General features: G+C 33.9%; 1 protein-coding gene across 1 annotated transcript; it reads right to left on the bottom strand.

The window, feature by feature from the left end:
* Window positions 1-1,292: 1,292 nt before the first annotated feature.
* On the bottom strand, window positions 1,293-1,967 carry LOC133180505 (uncharacterized). Its single transcript, XM_061315011.1, has 2 exons — window positions 1,859-1,967; window positions 1,293-1,767 (listed from the first exon to the last, which is right to left on the bottom strand). Exons 1-2 carry the CDS (start codon window positions 1,945-1,947, stop codon window positions 1,293-1,295), a joined length of 564 nt encoding a protein of 187 aa, XP_061170995.1. The 5' UTR covers window positions 1,948-1,967.
* Window positions 1,968-19,713: the final 17,746 nt, after the last annotated feature.

Below are 19,713 nucleotides of genomic sequence, written 5' to 3'. Positions count from 1 at the left end.
GCGGAAGAAGTTACCCTCACCCTATTTTTAATTATTTTAACAAGATCCAATCTTTGAGGCATTCCTGCGTGGTGGAATTAAAAAATGAGACGGTTAAACTTAAGTCATCAGCAGATGTTCTTCTAGAAGGAATCGATAAAAAAACAGGAGAAGTTGATGTAGACGAACAACAATTAGAAATAATCAAAAATCGTATGGCTGACATTTGTTACATCCACTCTTTGCGGCATTCCTGCGTGGTGGAATTGCACAATGAGACAGTTAAACTTAAGTCGTCAGCAGATGTTCTTCTGGAAGGAATCGATAAAAAAAAGAGAGAACTTAACATAGACAAACAACAATTGGAAATAATCACAAATCGTATGGCTGACATTTATTACTATCTATGTGTCATGGATTTTCATTGTTAAGCTTTAATAAGGTCAAAATTAAAAAGTTTGTTTGCAGTTGCCTACCGAAGCACTTAAAATACATCCGATTCAAACTTTTTTAACCTATTATTTGTTATCCAACTGAAACCAGAAAACTAATATTTTTCATTATTATTGAAAAAAAAATTAAAAATACCTAAATACCCACTCTTAAAATTACAGGTTGACAATTGCAAACAAACACTTTTTTATTCTTGACCTAATGTTATAATATATGAAGCTTACTTCCGACTTGGTTGAGTTTCTATTACTTTACCCTTTTATGTACTCATTTAATTGTATATTAAGATTTATCAATTCAGTTGTATATTATAAATTTGATTTTAAATTATGGAAGAAAACTAATTTTCAACATATTTAAACCTTTAAGGATAGCAAAGTCAAAATATTAAGATATTTTAACACAGTATTGATAAATCTTAAGCAAATCATAATACGTGTATACTTTCTTGATATGAACTCTTCCGTTTTATACTTTCAATAGACTCTGCAACGAAAACGCGATATTTATAGAACTATTGTAAACAATTTCATGCTTTATTCCTTTACTCATTTAAATCAATTGCAAAACTTGAAAAATTTCTCCATCGAATTTAAAGTATATGATTTTAAGATTACTGACTTTGATTGTTACTATCCCAGCTGTGTACTTGTTATTTGCATCCTTGTTAATTAATTTCCATTTAAGGGATTTCGCTTAATTATTTACTGTATGTCAAAGTATTAGTATATTGTCTAAAGAAAATTGTTGGAATGAAGGTTTTATGTTTATTTCAAAGATTTGTATCAAACTTCTCAATCTTAATTACATGTTTACATTCCATATACCAATAAATTTAATCAAAATACATATTGTACAGTTTATTCATTGATTTGACCTTTGGTCGCATAGTGTCCATAAGAAAATCCTTCAATACCGTTAGGCTCCAACCACCAACGTTTGTCGTCAAATGAGGACAAGGAAATTTTGTTGATGGCTTTAAGAAACAGATTATGATTATCACTCATTATAGAGTTCATTGTATGTCTCTCTAATTTACTGCTCAAAAGGCAATTCACATAGTTCTGATAGGTCAATTCTTTGTTTACTACTGATTTGGAGATTCCTTTCGCTTTTTTCACTTGAGTTTTTTTCTCATCGTAAACAATGAATGAATACATTTTGGGTCGTAATCCAGCAAATCCAAGGATTGGATGAGATGCAGTTTCATCTTTCATTTTACCAACAACCTTCTTGTGTTTTTCACTGAACAGGAAATGATCTCTCGGATAATTTGACGTATCAAACAAATCAATATATTTGTTTATCTCTTTGTACATGTCTTCAACTTCAAATCTACAAAATAATTTAAAATAGAAAGTAAAACAAGAACGATATCCGCCTTACACAGATATCAAAATGCGTCACAAGAACAATTATATTTTACCTGTAGAACAGAGAGTCCCCATATTGTTTTTTGATGAAGCCATAATGAAATTCATACATGAAGAGCTTGGAAAGATCCAATATGCTCATCCCAGTGTAGATTGGTTTGTTCAGCAAAAGTTTCACCTTTTTGTTTTTCACTCCTACTAGATCCTCATTAAAGATGCTAAAACTCTCAAAACTTGGTTTACTAACCAATCTTTGCAGTCGTTTTTTTGTGTGAACTAAGTTAAAATTCAGTCTATTTCTTATGTTTTCCATGGTTTTCCTGAAAGATTAAAAATTTTGTAAGGATATCATATCATTTATCATTGATCATTTTACAATTTATCATAATTTTCAAGAGAACTTACCCAAAAACGATATTGTTGTAAGATTTGTGAAGAGAAACGTCAAAGTCAGTCTGTGCTTGTTGTCTCATTTTAGTGTTGTATTCTATGTAGGGTTTTAGCCAATTTTCTTGTTCAAAGCTTATTACTCGATGTATTTCCTTCAAAATAAGTCCATGCTGAAGATAGAATTGTAAATTCCTATAGTGAACAACGTATTTTTCCTTTGCTCTGAGTGTAGGAACAAGTTTTCTTGAAATCTCTCCTTCAGTTTTTTGTTTATGAAGACAGTTATACAGTTTTTGGCAGTGAGGTGACAAATCTTCAATTCTGATTGATAACGACTCTGGTGCTAATGGGAGATCATTATGCCAATCATGCAGATGACTTGGATACTCAAGAGTTACCTCTAAGATATATCCCGTTTTAGCATTTTTTTCTATATTCATGATTTCAAGCTTTGATATTTCTTCTGCAGTCAGCCAGTGGAAATCTCTTACTGGTAGGGCTTCAACCATAGCCCCTCCATATAAGTTATTCATATCAAAATACCCTAAGTAAACATTTGGTTTGCTTGGGTCATAGCTTTTCCCGATATAAGGGTTGTTAGCTTCAGCGTAACGTAATGTCATCATTGCAACACCACCACGCACACCCCTTTCAATCATCTGATATTGCTCTATGTCAGTCAGTAATTCTAATTCAACTCCAGTCATTTTCAAACATGCACTCCAGCACATGCCGGCGAGAGTGTAATACTGTGCTGGATCTAAATCAAAACTTTTCATGGATATGCTTCTGAATCGTTCAAACACATCTGCTAAAAGTAGCACGTCACAAAGTACATACAGATCATGATATTCACCCATTGTTTGGATATCCATTACCCTCCACACTTCTTTAGCATGTTCATACTCTTCATCTGTGATGTGACACTTGCGTATTGTATTGTAGAATTCGTGTTTGGGGGGGGGTAATTCATTCACTAAAAACTTTGAACTGTCTGTAATGAATGAATATGGGTATATTCCTTTTTTCAATAAAAGTTTTCTTTTGTCGGGGGGGAAGTATTCATTGAATTGATGAAAATGTTGTTCACCACTAGATTTAAGATTCTTCACTAAAATGTTCAAAGACGTAGTAAGAAATTGAAAAGAGTCAATGAAACGTAACTTGGAAATTGTAAAGGAGACGTATCGCTCATTAGTATTGGCAATGACATTGATGCGTTTTTTCTTAAATTTCCTAGTCGCTGCATGATAAGATGAGCGTCAAATCCCCTAAGATTGTGTAATATAACAGGTATAAATTCTACTTGCTTGAACTGTAAATTACAGTTTCTATGTGCAGCACCGAAAAATTTACCAGTTATATGATCATGGTTTCTTACTTTATCGTGCTTCTTTTCAAATTTTAATCCATATAAATGACAATGTGAGGCTCTATGAAATTCACTTTCAATGATGCTGTTTATTTGCATAGGTTCTATCCTATGCAACAAATGGATAATTCTTTCTTCTTCGAGTAATCGAGTCATAAACGTCTCCACGATATCGTTCCCTCTATATACAGTTGGCGGTTTAGTGTACCGTTTGTCCGTTGAAATAATATGATAAGCAAATCCGCAAGGTTCAAATTCAGAAATATTGCAGGTGTGTGAAGAATTTGGATCAAGGTCACATGTTTGAATGGGTTTGACATACGTTTCGAAATCAGCGTAAATGACAAATGGTACACGAAGTTGTTTTGCAATATCAGTAAATTTTAACACATCGTTTTCTCCAGGTAATGGCATCTCTATTTTTTGTTCACCAAGAGACATGCAAAAGTCGACATGTTTATTCAGAGTGTCTCTTTTTACAAATCCATGTAAACAATAAGGACAGTAGTGATGTGAATGATGAGATGTTCCACCTTCTGTCCGGTAGAGAAATCGATTTAGATTCTTGATTAAGCAATAATGGAAATTATCCTTATTTTTTAAATAAAGTAAATCGACATGTGATTTTTTTTTCAATTTTGTAATGCGCATTGGAAATATCTCCTTATCTTCATATCCAAAAACATTTATGGAAATATTATTTTGATTTTCAAATTTTGAAATTTGTGTGACATGAACAGGATAGTGAATACCTCGCATGTTTACTTTGTTAACGTATGCGCGGTAATGACTTACTCTCGAGGGATTGCGCTTAGCAGGATAAAGTTTTGCTAAAACTGAGTACAAAAAACATTTTTGATCTTTATTTTTTATGTTCACCAATGATTTGCTATTTCGTAGTTCGCTCGGTTCTTTAATATAAGTTCCTCCCTTCAATGGAGAGTATACAACGTAGCATAATTCAACGTAAATCACTTTGGAAAAAATCCAGTCGGAACCTTTCATGATGAATTCTTCTTTTGCTGCAAACATTTTTTGAAAGGATTCGTTTAGAAAATGAATATTAAATTCTTCTGAGGTTAAATGTCTATAAGTGATGCTACGAAAATGAGGTAAGGCCTTTTCTACCTGACCCTCCCTTTCACGGGTGAATTCCACCCTTGTTACAAGATACCATTTTAATCCCTTCCTCACGGGTGAGTGCGAGATAATTAACTCCTGGATTTTATCTTTAGTGTTAGAATAAAACACAAGAAGATCAAATTTTTCCATCTCTCTCGGTTTAATTTTGATTGAAGTTACTTGATCATTAATTGACTGTGTAATTTCATGTTCATTGTTTTCAGGTTCTTTCTCTTGCAATTCCTCAGAAATTTGAGCTTCAGTATCACTCGTTTCTCCCGATTGGGATGACGACTGTTGTTCTTTAATTTTTGTTGATGATGAAGGTTGATTATTACCCCCAAGCTGGATACTGGATGCAGCTTTATGAAATCGCCGATAGTGAGTTTTAAAATTATCCTTTCTGTTAAAATGGTGATCACAAATAGGACATACGATCTTTTCCTGCTTTGACCTATAGTGTCTGTTTAAGTCTGATTTGCGTTTGTAACTCTTCTTGCAATCCGTGCAATGGAATAATTTATCACTCCGATCCACAAGTTTTCATTTATATTTCAACCATTTTTTTCTAAACGTCTTTCTTTTGTTTGTAGATGCCTTCTGACGATTTGTGATGTTTGCAGTCGTACTGCGTACAGCTAATTGTGTGGAGTTGTCATCCGACTTATCGGTTTGTATGTCAGTATTTTCTAACTTTACACTCTGATTAGCACTCGGTTTCTCAAGATCACTATCAGAATATGTCATCTCTTTGTTCTCAAAAGCGCTTTCCGTGTCAGTATCTTTCAGATCATTCAACTTTCTTTTATTGCGATGTTGGTTAACTCCCGTGTCTTCGTGCTCTGTACCAGGATTTGACACTTTTTTGTTCACCAAAACACTTTTTATGTTAATGTCTTTCAGCTCACTGACTCCTTTCTTCTCTTTGCAATCCTCATTCGTTTTTAAGTTGTATGTCTCGCTCTGATTTTTTTGAATCATCTCGCGGCCTTCCAGCAATTTCTAATATTTTTCTCTCGGAACTAGTACCACCTCTTTTGCCATTGTTAAACAGATATTTATGATATCTATTCACAGACGATAATAATGTTGGTATAAGACTTTGAATACGAATTAAAATATCTTTTTAACACGTTTACCTACTTTTCTTTCAATTAATTGTCGTAAAAGAGTTCTTTGTTTTTTTATTTTCTCCTCCTCTTCTTTAGTCAGAGAACAAACACCTTTAAGAATGTTGTACACGACTTCTATCAAAATGTCAAATTGGCTGTCGTTAATGGTTCGAAGTAATTGCAGTCTTTGCTTCTTGTGAGTGAACGCTAGCAATCTTAGAAAATCCAAATGATCTTTAATAGATGAAGACATAACTCTACATTGGTAAGTATAAAACTGTTTCCTCCTCTGGAAAAATATTGGAAGATAAGCGATATCTCTCAGCTGTACCCGGATACAATGTCACACACAAGTATGAATAAGGAACTTCAGTTGCCTTCTTATAAGCATCCATGAAATACTTTGATTGGTTAGGAAAAATCTGACTACCTAATGTCCTTACTTGCCGCTCATCTCTCGGATTCTTAAACAATATTATGTAATGCGCATTTAAGGATATGGTTCGCATGTACTTTCCAGGAGGAAAAATGTTTTGCAGCAAGAAGAGTTATACCCATGTGATGAGAATACGTTGTAAATAAATTCATTAATTCTACATTACTTGTTCCTACCCCCATAACATCGTCCAGTACCAGTAAAATGCTGCCATATTTGCTAGAATATCTTTCTAGAATTTCTTTATCCGGAATTCCTTGGTAAAACGTAATGGAACTAATTTCTCTTTCCATTCGATCAAATAATGGCTGCCATATTCCGAAAACGTAAAGTATATGCTTAATGTTCGACTCAAATAATTTTAAATGTTTCAGCAGAGAAAATACAAATGTTGATTTTCCAGCATGTGACTGTCCAGTCAGAATTATGTTACTATTGGCTTTAAATTTGGTCAATTTTTCACTCTCAATTTCTGTCATCGTTCCGAGAAATTCAAGCATAAAATGAGCTCAAAAGCTTAGTATGATATATATATTTATTCAAAGCAGCTATATATGTATATATCACATATGATTTGTTAAACACAATGGAAATGTACGGTTAATAAATCTATACACATAATCATCACTTATTTCACAAGAAGGTGAAAAAAATTGTAAAAAGTCCTGAAATGCAATGCCTCGCACCTTAAGAAAGAGATAAAAAACAGAATAATGACCACATACAAATGAATTGACACACTGAATACGTATTTTATTAAGACAAAATGTACTTTTAAATTTGTAAAAGTCAATTGTACTTTTGTCACTCGTGATTCCTAGACTGTCAAATACTTCCACACAATCTCCGTTATTGTAAACAGCAAGCCAGTGTTCTTCGTGACCGGATGGTTTCGTATTTACAATGAGTCCTTTTTGGACATCTAATGTTTTTATTTGATCTGCTGAGTAGACACCAATTATATTATCCTTCATCAGTGGATCGCAGGCAATCATGCATTTCAGTTGTACATTACTGAGAGCTGACATTCTTCAAGTGGTTATTATATCCCTAGCCTGATTAATTTCGAAAAGAGCAGAGTATTGACCCCACACAATAGCCGTCAGGGTCTCTGGTAGAGCAACACCAAACTGTACCTCTAAACGCACATTACCCTGCTTAAGTAATGTCAAATATTCACCTTGTTCGAATGTAGGCTCTAAATCAAAGCAAAATATGACATTACCCCCTTCTGCAAATTGTTTTCTGGTGATAGCATTTCCGCCATCAAAGAGCCATTTTCCTGCATTGTCAAATAAATTCACAAAGGCTGAGACAACGCTATCCCCATTGGTGGCATCGAAAGAAAGCTTTATGGGTGTATTGCCTACAGGAGTTCCATCGCTATACAAAGCAATCTGGTTTATGTTATAATGTTTAAAATTATAAGGGTTCTTTGTAAAATCTCCAGCTACTGCTTGTGATGAAACAAAGGCGACATACAGCCTGTCTGGTCTGGTTCCCGAAAACATATTTTCAATGGATATGTTAAGTAAGCCCTTGGCTAGACTGTTCATTTTCACTATGCTTTTCTTATATAGATATTTAGCCGTAGTGGTCTCCAACATCTTGGCATGACTAAGAATTACGGCTGGATTAATTTTACATTTACAAACTCGTAGAATAACTTCCTCTAACTTTATAACGTAATTTTTCCCGGTAGAGGTGGTCGAGAGGAGGCAAAACTCTGGTCGTGTGCGATAGAATTTGAGGGAAATACCCACTTGATTGAGAATATATCGATCTATCTGGAATAATTCATGCATGATGGGACCTTCCAGATCAATGGTTTTGCTTCCCTTGATAAGTAAAGCTCTTTTTAGCAATCCTGAATTTCTTCCGCTTTTGGCATTGCAGTCATCAAATTCTCCGGCGGCATCACTCTCCCATAACTGTGAAGTTAATTGTGAAGATTTTGCGTCTGTGCCAAAGTTTATGAGTATTCAGCATACTAAGGTATGGATAGTGTGCTCCTGAGCTATTTATAGGCTTGTTTTGCATGGAAACATCGACTTGGTTAAAGAGTGATTGTAAAAGCAAGTTCACTGGACCGACAATGTCATCAGCCACTAACGCTTGTTCTCCATTCATTACTTTTAGTTTAACATAAATTCTACTTCTTTTCAGATCAATGTAGTCCATTCCGTTTTGTGCAGAAAGTTGAAATTCAATAGGTGAACTATCCGATATTTGAGATATTGGACGAACATCTTGAAAGTAAATGTTTTCCACTGCAGTCTGAGTTGGTGGTAAATCAAACAAAGAAAGTTGGCTAGGCATAGCTTCTCTAAAAGTTTCACTGGATAAAACAGACATGATTTAATACAGTCCAAATACGTCTGACTTTAACTTTACAATTTTTTTTCTTTTTGCTGTACGTCCGTTCTTTTCTTCGTTCGACTTCTGACTGTGACGCTTCAAGACTCGCTTCCCCTTTTCTGTAGTACTTTTTTCTCTCTTAATTTCACTCTTTGCCTGCTCCACTACCTGTTCAGCTGGTGAGGTCATATTTATTTTTGGATTTGTATCTTGTTCGACTGCTCTCTTTGTGTAGTTATCAATGCTTATCATATATGGTGAAGTTTTATTTCGTAATCCACCACCTCGCTGGTATTCTTTCATCGTATGATCGCTATAAGGGTTTACACTTCCTTTGTTTATATGCATATAAAACATTGTCCATTTTTTAGCTCTACTGGTCAGAGACCAGAAGAGCTTATGCGATAGTAAGGTGTCCGTCGTCCGTCCGTCTGTCTGTCTGTCTGTCTGTCCGTCTGTCTGTAAACAATTTTTCAAAACACTACTCATCCTACAGTTTTGGTCCGATTTCAATATAACTTGGCACACAAGTAGACTACACTAAGATACATAATTTAGTGCCTCGGTTTTTGATTTCCATGGATGGTGTTGCCATGGTTACTAAAAATAGAAATTTCTGTGAAATTCCTTTAAAACGCTACTCCTCCTACAGTTTTGGTCCGATTTCAATATAACTTGGCACACAAGTAGACTACACTAAGATACATAATTTAGTGCATCGGTTTGTGATTTCGATGGACGGTGTTGCCATGGTTACTAAAAATAGAAATTTCTGTGAAATTTCTTTAAAACGCTACTCCTCCTACAGTTTTGGTCCGATTTCAATATAACTTGGCACACAAGTAGACTACACTAAGATACATAATTTAGTGCATCGGTTTTTGATTTCGATGAACGATGTTGCCATGGTTACTAAAAATAGAAATTTCTGTGAAATTTCTTTAAAACGCTACTCCTCCTACAGTTTTGGTCCGATTTCAATATAACTTGGCACACAAGTAGACTACACTAAGATACATAATTTAGTGCATCGGTTTGTGATTTCGATGGACGGTGTTGCCATGGTTACTAAAAATAGAAATTTCTGTGAAATTCCTTTAAAACGCTACTCCTCCTACAGTTTTGGTCCGATTTCAATATAACTTGGCACACAAGTAGACTACACTAAGATACATAATTTAGTGCATCGGTTTGTGATTTCGATGGACGGTGTTGCCATGGTTACTAAAAATAGAAATTTCTGTGAAATTTCTTTAAAACGCTACTCCTCCTACAGTTTTGGTCCGATTTCAATATAACTTGGCACACAAGTAGACTACACTAAGATACATAATTTAATGCATCGGTTTTTGATTTCGATGGACGGTGTTGCCATGGTTACTAAAAATAGAAATTTCTGTGAAATTCCTTTAAAACGCTACTCCTCCTACAGTTTTGGTCCGATTTCAATGTAACTTGGCACACAAGTAGACTACACTAAGATACATAATTTAGTGCATCGGTTTTTGATTTCGATGGACGGTGTTGTCATGGTTACTAAAAATAGAAATTTCTGTGAAATTTCTTTAAAACGCTACTCCTCCTACAGTTTTGGTCCGATTTCAATATAACTTGGCACACAAATAGACTACACTAAGATTCATAATTTATTGCATCGGTTTTTGAATTCGATGGACGGTGTTGCCATGGTTACTAGAAATAGGAATTTCTGTGAAATTCCTTTAAAACACTACTCCTGCTACAGTTTTAGTCTGCTTCTAATATAATTAGGCATACAAGAAGACTATACTAAGATACATGATTTATTGCATTGGTTTTTGAATTTGATGAACAGTGTTGCCATGGTTACTTAAATAGAAATGTCTGTGAAATTCCTTCAAAACGTTACTCCTACAATTTTGGTCTGATTTCAATCTAATTTGGCACACAGTTAGAATACACTACGATACATAATATGTATTTCTGTTTTTTTTTATTTGGGTGAATGGTGTTGTCATGGTTACCGGTACTAAAAATAGAAATTTCCGTGAAATACTTTCAAAACGCTACTACTCCTAGTTTTCATTTGATTTCAATATAACTTGTCACAAAAGTAGACTACATTAAGATACATAATTCTATTTATTGTTGCATGTTGCAATGTTTCAAATCCAAGTGCTACTTTTCTTTTGTTATACAAACAGACCAGTAGAGCTACAGTCTCATCAGAGACTTCTGGTTTGTATCGGGTACATACAACTTTTTGTTAACATCCATGACTAAAATGGATATCGTATTAAATGAAGTGTCATCCACACGTCAGAATCAATAAATGTAGCAAGTGAACCGTCCTCATCCCTTAAATACAAATGTAGGTTAGAAAGTTCAATGACTTTCAAAGGAATGTAGTACACAGGGAAAAATTTGTCATTCCAACCGTAAGATGGGTCAGATTGAATGACACGAAGTAAGGGTTCTTGATGACCATTAACACTGGAAAAATCACACACATCGGAATAAACAAATAAAGATTTATGATAAAATGTCGTAATGGGTTTTGAGGTTGCTTTGTCAATAACTGTTTTTTTCGGTGATGACAGAGTAAAAAACTCAGTTATCCCAATTTTCCAGTAGCCATGTAAATCCAAAGCGTTGTCAAGGTGAATTTTAAAATCGTACGGTTTATTTTCAGGATAATACTCCTTGGACTCGCTCGACCTGACAAATATATATTTTTCCATTACTTCGTTTTCAAATCAATTATATCTGATTCCTTCACCCACTGGTTAAACTTCTCGGGCCAAGATTCAAACTTCACTAACACTTCTGTCAATCCTTTTCTTTTCCTCTTTTTAAGTATTTTCTCAACGAGCCATAACGAGTCTTCGTTTTTATCAACTTTTTGTAAATCGTTTTCATAGAAGTCACCTTCAATCAATTCTTGGTTAAAATCTTTAACTTTGTACATTGGTATTCCTTGCAAGTGGAATCTTTTTGCAATTTTAAATATCTCTCCCGTGAATTGTTGATTGTAACCTCTGCGAAAAATATGCTTTAAATGAGATAATCTCACCAAGTCGTTTAATTTAAATCTAAATCTGATGTTTTTTCTTCTTTTTTCTTTTTTTACTGGATAAACACTTTTGTTTTGATTTTTCTTTTTCAAATAGAGTTGTGCCCACTCATCTGCTTCATTGTCTGCAGTGACTTCCTTGGGTGCTAGACCTCCAATACTCCTATGCGGTGTTGAATTGTAATTGTTTACTAAATCTGGTAAGACATCTATATCTATGTGTTCTCTCTTTTTGAAAGTATCGGTATAGTCTACCGCGAATTGTGCGTATAACTCTTTCCGCAATAGATGCTTTCGAATTTTGATTAGCAAAAAAAATTCTGACACCTTCATTTTGTAAATAATTTTGCAGTAATCGATTCTTAAATTCACCTCCACGATCACTTCTTAATGTCTGACACTTTACACCAGATTGAAATACTTGTTTAATACCATTTAAAACGTCTCTACCAGATTTTTGCTTAAGAGCTACAATTCTTAAATATTTAGAAAGTGTGTCGATCAATATCAGCAGAAATTTGATTCCATCATTTTCTTTTGATAGGTTTTGAACGTCCATGAGGTCCATACTCCATTGAACATTGAGGCCACTAACACGAATATTGGGAACTTTAGTGGGTCGACGAATCTGCCGCTGTAATGTATACGCATCCTGCCTTTTTTAGCCATTTAGAAATAAAATATTTGCTAAAATTAAAGTCTTTGTTCGATTTCAGTGTTTGATAAAGTTTCTCAGGTGTTGTATATGCTGCAGGATTGCGAATATTATAATAATAGTTTTCCAAATACTGTGTTTTTTCTTTATCACTCATGGTTTCAGTAATCGCATGATGTAGATTCCCTCTCCATTCCTGAATATAACTTACTCCTCCAAAAATCAGTGAGGCAATAGGTTTTCATAATTTCAGACAAAGATAGTATCTCTGTACGATCACAGTCATGATCTCTCAGCATAATCTGGAAAACGTCTCGAATGTTCAGTTTCATATAGGCGAGCTCAAAATTCATTATTAGTTTCATGTGTGTTGAATCTATCAGACATGAATGTTCCGTTTGTGATGGATGATCTATTTCACAACCATTACACCTTTCTCTCGATATTTCGGAAATTTTATCCCAAATAGTATCAATGCAAAGAGAGATGAACAATTCGTAATATTTATGTTCAACATCCATCTTTGAACTTTATTCTCCCAGATGTAAAGTACAGTGTATCATATACTTATTTCATACTGTTCAGGATGAATGATTCTTTATAATGAATTGTCACTACAAAATTTCGTAATTATAAAACATAATATCTTCAAAGCGATGTCCTCAATAATGAAGAATCTATGTGTGCTACTGAGTTTTTCAAATATTGCCATTGCATTTTGCTGATTTGAATTCCATTACTGGTCCCTTCTTCATCTCTGAATAATCGTATATCTATTGTTATGTTTCCATTAGACTGGCATATTCTTACGTAGACCTCATCACTGAGTGGATACTTGTCTACATACGAACAAGTTGGGGGTATATATGTAGAATTCGCGCACTTCCACTGAATACAATCACTCATTTTTAGCTCTTCCATGTTTCGCTTTTCCTCCAACAATACTGTATTCACGCATAGAAGTATCATAACAATAGTTGAAATTGCAAAGAAAGAAATGAATTTCAGTTTTTGATTCATAGAGGATTTTCTGAAATCATCATCACAGTTTGCCTCTAATAAATTGGAAACAATGCTAACACTTTCCATTTTTTAAAATTCGAGTCAGTGCTCTGTTTGGTATTTTATGAGTCAAATCAATAAATTAAAAATGATGTCCTATTTATATGGCAATGCCGTAACGGATATAAATCAAAGGAAAATTCTAGAATTATTCAGTTCATGAACTTTATGTAAGATCATATAGTAAACTCAATCAAGCCTTTTGCTTATTATCATATGGGTGGAGTCAGATCTTGAGCCTTCTGTAAGAACACCGCTAGTCACTAAGCCTTCTGATTTAAACCTTATTATCAAATGGGTGGAGTCATTTGGATGATGTAGCCTCTGAGCCTTTGACTTAATTTACATGTTTGGCAGACTTATAAAGTACAGTAGGCAGGGCTAGTCTCTAAACCTTCTGATTTAATTTGCATATTTGGTAGACTTATATAGTACAGTGATTGGAATTGATGTGTGCTAGTATCATCCTACCTCTACTACTAATATTGGTTACAAAACCTAAAATATCGGTCTCTGAATTAGGAAATATAGGTTGTGAATCATACATACACTTTTTAAAGATGTATGTCATTGGTTGACATTTTTTTTTTATAATGTTCATTTAACACAATATTTATGTAAATTTTATGAGTATAATGTGTACTTTAATAATAATAGAAAAAACGCGCACTTTTTGTAGAATTTTAGACGAAAGACATTAATGTTAAAACATCCGAAAGAAATATCTTCTTATATAGAAGATAAAAGACATAGCACACATACCTGTAGTTATGAAGTCTATAATTTTTTTTTAGAAAAGTTAAAATAACACTTTTTAAACAAAAAAAAAGAACAGATGTCTATTCCTTATATAAGATTTATGAGATTGGTAACTGTTCGTTATTTCTACCTTTAATGTTGATACAGGTTAATAACCGATCATTTACGATTAAAAGACAATCCATATTAGGTAATACAAAAATCTTGATGTTGCATCGTTACCCCTACCCCCTCCTTTTGTTAAAATTGTTTTAGACAGTGTTAGGGTCATCGTCCGATAACTTCCGAAAATTATTTAAGTGAAGCATGGTCCTGATTACCGTGTGGTTCGGAGTCGGACTTGTTTTAGTAATTATATTCCCAATGGGAGTTGGTTCGTATAAAAATTACAACAGATGCTGTCGTCAAACTGCAAGGGGATACACCTGTGTAGACACATCATGTGAATGTATTTCGTTCTGTTTGTTAAACGCGCAAGTCAAGATTACGTTTGAAATTGAATTTCCACAACGTCCGATGCAGGTGTTTATTTGGCCAAATACCAAAGTGATCGGGGGTAGGACTGGGTCTACAATTTCATTTTGTTTGGGTAAGTTTGATTTTTATTTAAATTAATTTAATTTAATTTAATTAATAATTGTTTGTATAGTGAAATGCTGTTTTCTATTTGTGAAGTGTTAACTTTTTACAATATATGAAGACGTCACGCAGCACAGTTAAGGCTGCAGTAAGGAGGCGGGGCCTAATTTATACGGGAAATGCTTACTATGACATCACACAAAAATATAAGTTCTTCAAATTACCACAAAATGAAATGATTTGCTATTTTAAACTGTTGAATAGCTTTAAACTACATCAGTACTAACTAGTGCATGCATTATTGTCGTTGGTTAAATCCCACACAGCAATATATGAACAATTTCCTGATCGCAATGCACTTGTCAATGTGACGTCATATCGTAAAATGTATGCAGTGAGAGGTGGATCAAGTTATATTTATACAATGAAAAATGTATTTTGTAATTAAATAAAATATAAATTGTAGATATAAAAGAGGCCATTAAATTGGACGTGATGTCTATTTTATGATTTTATTCATATACTTCCCGTACATTCCCTAGACAAGCGATACTGTCGTATATTTGTATGCAGATTCATTGAAGGGTAATAGAAGGGTCGTAATAAATCGATATATTGCAAGGGCATACCCTCAATGAATTATGACAAGCTTTTACACATAAACTCAAGAAGTATGAAGACATTTGAAAAGTGCTGCGAACCTGTTGAAATCTTGCAAATGAATTAATTATATCTATATTTAATGTACGTGACCAGCAAAATATTCAACATACGGTCTTACAAATGTAATTTTAGCAATTAGATAGTTGAATCTATATAGATTCGCAGCACTTTTCATAAACTACAAAGAGCGTTGAAAATAGTTATATGTTAAACTTAGATTTTCAACTTGGTTATGTCCTTGCAATATTAGAATTTATAGATGACCTCAATACTTCAGGTGTATTAGCTAAAATCACGTGACTGCCACATCACGTGACACGTCTAAATAAGAAATCTAATCGTCCTCAACATGTAGTTTTCAACCACATTGCATTTGTCCGATAATGGTAAAGTCCTAAAAAGAAACGCCCATCCTTGTAAAGGATGTATTTTTTATCTAAAAAATTCGCCGATATTTCCATTTGGCACCTTAACTGTACTGCGCAGTGGTTATTGATTCGTTGCCTTGCACTAATCCTTGACAAGCTAATAAAACGTAGATCAAGTTTGGAAAGCATTTTGCTCAAGACAGTTTCAAGACACGTTTTTATTTATTGATACTTTTACAGATTCTTCTATCACCTCGCCTGACCCCGTCGACACTTCAACCATTCCCACTGAGATACATGTCGGCACTTCGAGCATTCCCAATGAGATGTCTGTTACAGACCCCGTCGACACTTCGAGCATTCTCACTGAGATGTCTGTTACAGACGCCGTCAACACTTAGAGCATTCCCAAAGAAATGCATGTTGACACTTCGAGCATTCCCCACAGAGATGCATGCTACTGACCATGTCGACACTTCGAGCATTCCCACGAGCATTCCCACTGAGATGCATGCTACTGACCACGTCGACGCTTCGAGCATTCCAACTGAGATGTCTGTTACAGACCCCGTCGACACTTCGAGCAATTTCACTGAGATGTCAGACGGAAAACCAATAAACAACTCCAATGGATACAACTACTCTCATTCTAGGTACAATTAATAAAAATTCATTTTCCGAACAAAGGTTGGAAAAAATATTTGTCATTTATAATATTGCCCATTATTTTAGTTCTTTTGATAATTTTTTTGTTCATCAGAAGGAATAGAAAAAATCAGTGTGTCTATGAGAAATCATTGGCTAATTTAGATGAATTTGATTCAAGTTTCAGTGAATTGAGTTCAGAACATAACTGCATTAATATTAGAAATATGTCTTTAGACCTCCGAAAATGAGAGAAATTAATCATTATTTTTTTTTCTCTCTTTTAGTCATTGTTGCACCTCACCTCTTCCTGTTGATCATCATTATCATTTTCATTCGTAAACGAAAGTGTGCTGTCCGCGTACGTCAAACCCTGCTTCCATTATTAGATGCACATCACAATCCTCTTTTTACACCACCATCATCACCATCCACACTCTCATGTTACCTTTCCAGTTCTCCCTCACCATCTCTTTCTTCAACATCATCAACCTCCTCAGTGGACGTATTCTTGAACATAAATTTTAACTAGATATTTCAAATCGGTGTAAGGAATTTTGAATAAAACAATTTTATGTTGAAGAGCAGTTTTTGCAGCATTGTCGGCCTTATTGTTTACTGGGATGCCGATATGACTCGGAATCCAACAGAAGTTAACTGTTTTACCTTGTCGCCCGAAATGATGATATTGAATTAATATATCTAAAATGTAAGGTTGATCAATGTTCTTATTTTGTATAGATTGTAAGCAATCCGAAAATATTGTAAATAAGTTTTCACTAGAAGATTTGATATATTCAAATGCAAGTTGAATGGCTTTTGCTTCTGCTGTAAAAATTGTTGCTTCATTTGGAAGCCGTGTAGAGAAAATACTGCCTTCCATCACTGCAGCTGATGCAACTCTATTTTTATCCTTTGAACCATTCGTATAAATCTCGACTGTAAAACGCTTAGAATGTTTAATTTCGGCAAATTTTTGTTTAAAAACAAGAGAATTCGTTTCTGATTTCTTAAATTCGGTTAAAGATAAATCTACAATTGAATTTACATGGCGGTATTTCGGAGAAAGTAGTAGGCTTTATTATATCCAAAGGTAAATCGGAATCTCCGGTATGTTTTTTTTTAGATCTTAGACCAAGGGGTTTTACACATGATTTTCTTTTATGATACGTCTTCGTACTGCGGATGAAAAACACAATTATGAGAAGGATTTTCAGTATTTGCTTTTAATTTCTAAATATATTGAAGGTAAGTTTAATTCTTCTTAGGTCAAGAGGCGGTTCGTTTGCCTCAACATATAAACTGTTCACAGGAGAAGTTCGAAAAGCTCCTAAGCACAGTCGAAGGCCTTGATGATGTATTGCACCAAGAGCTTTTATGTATGAAGTTCTTGCAGAGCCATAAACAATACAGCCATAATCTAACTTGGATCTTACTAAAGAGCGATAGAGTTTTAAAAGAGTATTTTTATCTGCCCCCCATTTTGTAGTTGAAATAACTTTAATAACATCTAAAGCCTTTGTACATTTTATCTCTTTAACTACTTTTATAGGATTTCCATCTAGCAGCAAACATGGTTCGTCATGAGCTTTCCGTTTAGAGCAAAAATATACACAAGCGGTTTTTTATTTTTTGAGAACTTAATTCCATTTACATCAGCCCAATTTTGAATCTTGTTTAGACAAAACTGTAATTTTCGCTCAATATAATTCATATTTTTGGATTTATAACAAAGAACAAAATCATCGACATATAAATTTCCATTATCATTTTTAAGCACTTCTGCTAAGCTGTTAATTTTTATACTAAATAAAGTGACTGATAAAATACTACCTTGTGGCACACCCATTTCCTGTTCAAAACTTTCCGAATAAGTAGACCCCAAGCGTACTTTAAAATGTCCATCTTTCAAAAAATTCTTGATAAAAATGGACAAATGTCCTTTAAGACACATATTGTTAAGATCTTCCAAAATGCCATGTCTCCATGTAGTATCGTATGCTTTTTCCAAATCAAAAAATACAGATCCAACATGCTCTTTTTTGATAAAGGCATCTCGAATATAGGTTTCAGTCTTACCAACTGGTCAATAGTACTTCGTTTTTTTCTAAAACCGCATTATATATTAGATAAAATATTATTGGTTTCAAGAAACCATATAAGGCGTTCATTAATCATCCTTTCCATGATTTTACATAAGCAGCTTGTTAAAGCAATTGGTCGGTAATTATTAGGATCTGTATGGTCCTTTCCAGGTTTGGGAATAGGAATAATTGTAGATTGGGCCCAGGAAGGTGGAAAATGACCTCGTTCCCAAATTGTATTAAAACTTTGGAGAAGACATTCTTTACTGTTTATAGGTAGGTGTTTTAAGTACTTGAAAATGAATTTGGCCCGGTCCTACAGCTGTATCATGAGACTTTTCTAAAGATTTTTGAAGTTCGTCAATAGTGAATGGATGATTATAGCATTCATTGTTTTCAGATGTAAAATCTAACGTTTTCTTTTCTTGTGAATTTTTATATTTACTAAATTTTGGGCTCACATTATTTGTGGAGGAATTTTTAGATATTGGATTAGCTATTGCATTTGATATTTGTTTTTTATCCGTAATAATTTGATTTTCAACATTAAGATGTTGATATCTTTCAGGACCTTTTCCTTTAATTTTTCTAATTGCGTTTCAAACCTTATTGATAGGAGTATGCGAATTAAGGTTGGAAACGAACTTTTTCCAAGATTTTCGTTTATTAAAATTTATAGTTCTCCTAGCTTTTGCTCTAAATATACGGACATTTCTTAAATTTGGTGATGTTGGTAATCTATTAAACTGTCTTTTATAGCATTATGACATTCTTCTGTAAATCATGGTTTTTTAATTTTAGTAGAATTTGTCGAGGTTTTAGGTATGCATTTATTTGCAGTATGTAATAGTATTTCAGTAAATTTTTGAATTGGATCAGGATTGTTTCCGAACTTTTCAGCCGAAATATTTCGTAAGGATAAGCTTTCAAATTGCTTCCAATCGGCCTGGTTTAGTTTCCAGTTTGGAGTAGAACTATTTCCTCGGGTTTATTTACTTTAATTAAAATTGGGAAATGATCACTCCCACATAAATCGTCATGTACTGACCAACTGAAATCCAAGAGTAAAGAAGGATTTACTAAAGTAATATCTATTGAAGAATATGAACCATTGCCCGGATGCAGGTAAGTACTAGAGCCGTCGTTAAGTATACGAAGATTATGTTGTGATATTGCATCTTCAATTTTTTTTTCCTTTATCTGTTATTTTGTCGGTACCCCATATTGGATTGTGTGAATTAAAGTCACCCA

The sequence above is a fragment of the Saccostrea echinata genome, unplaced genomic scaffold (genome assembly GCF_033153115.1).
Source record: "Saccostrea echinata isolate AGI-Se365-2 ecotype Australia unplaced genomic scaffold, CSIRO_AGI_Sech_v1 ptg000006l, whole genome shotgun sequence".
Taxonomy (NCBI): Eukaryota; Metazoa; Mollusca; class Bivalvia; order Ostreida; family Ostreidae; genus Saccostrea; species Saccostrea echinata.
This window is presented reverse-complemented; position numbering and strand designations above follow the sequence as displayed.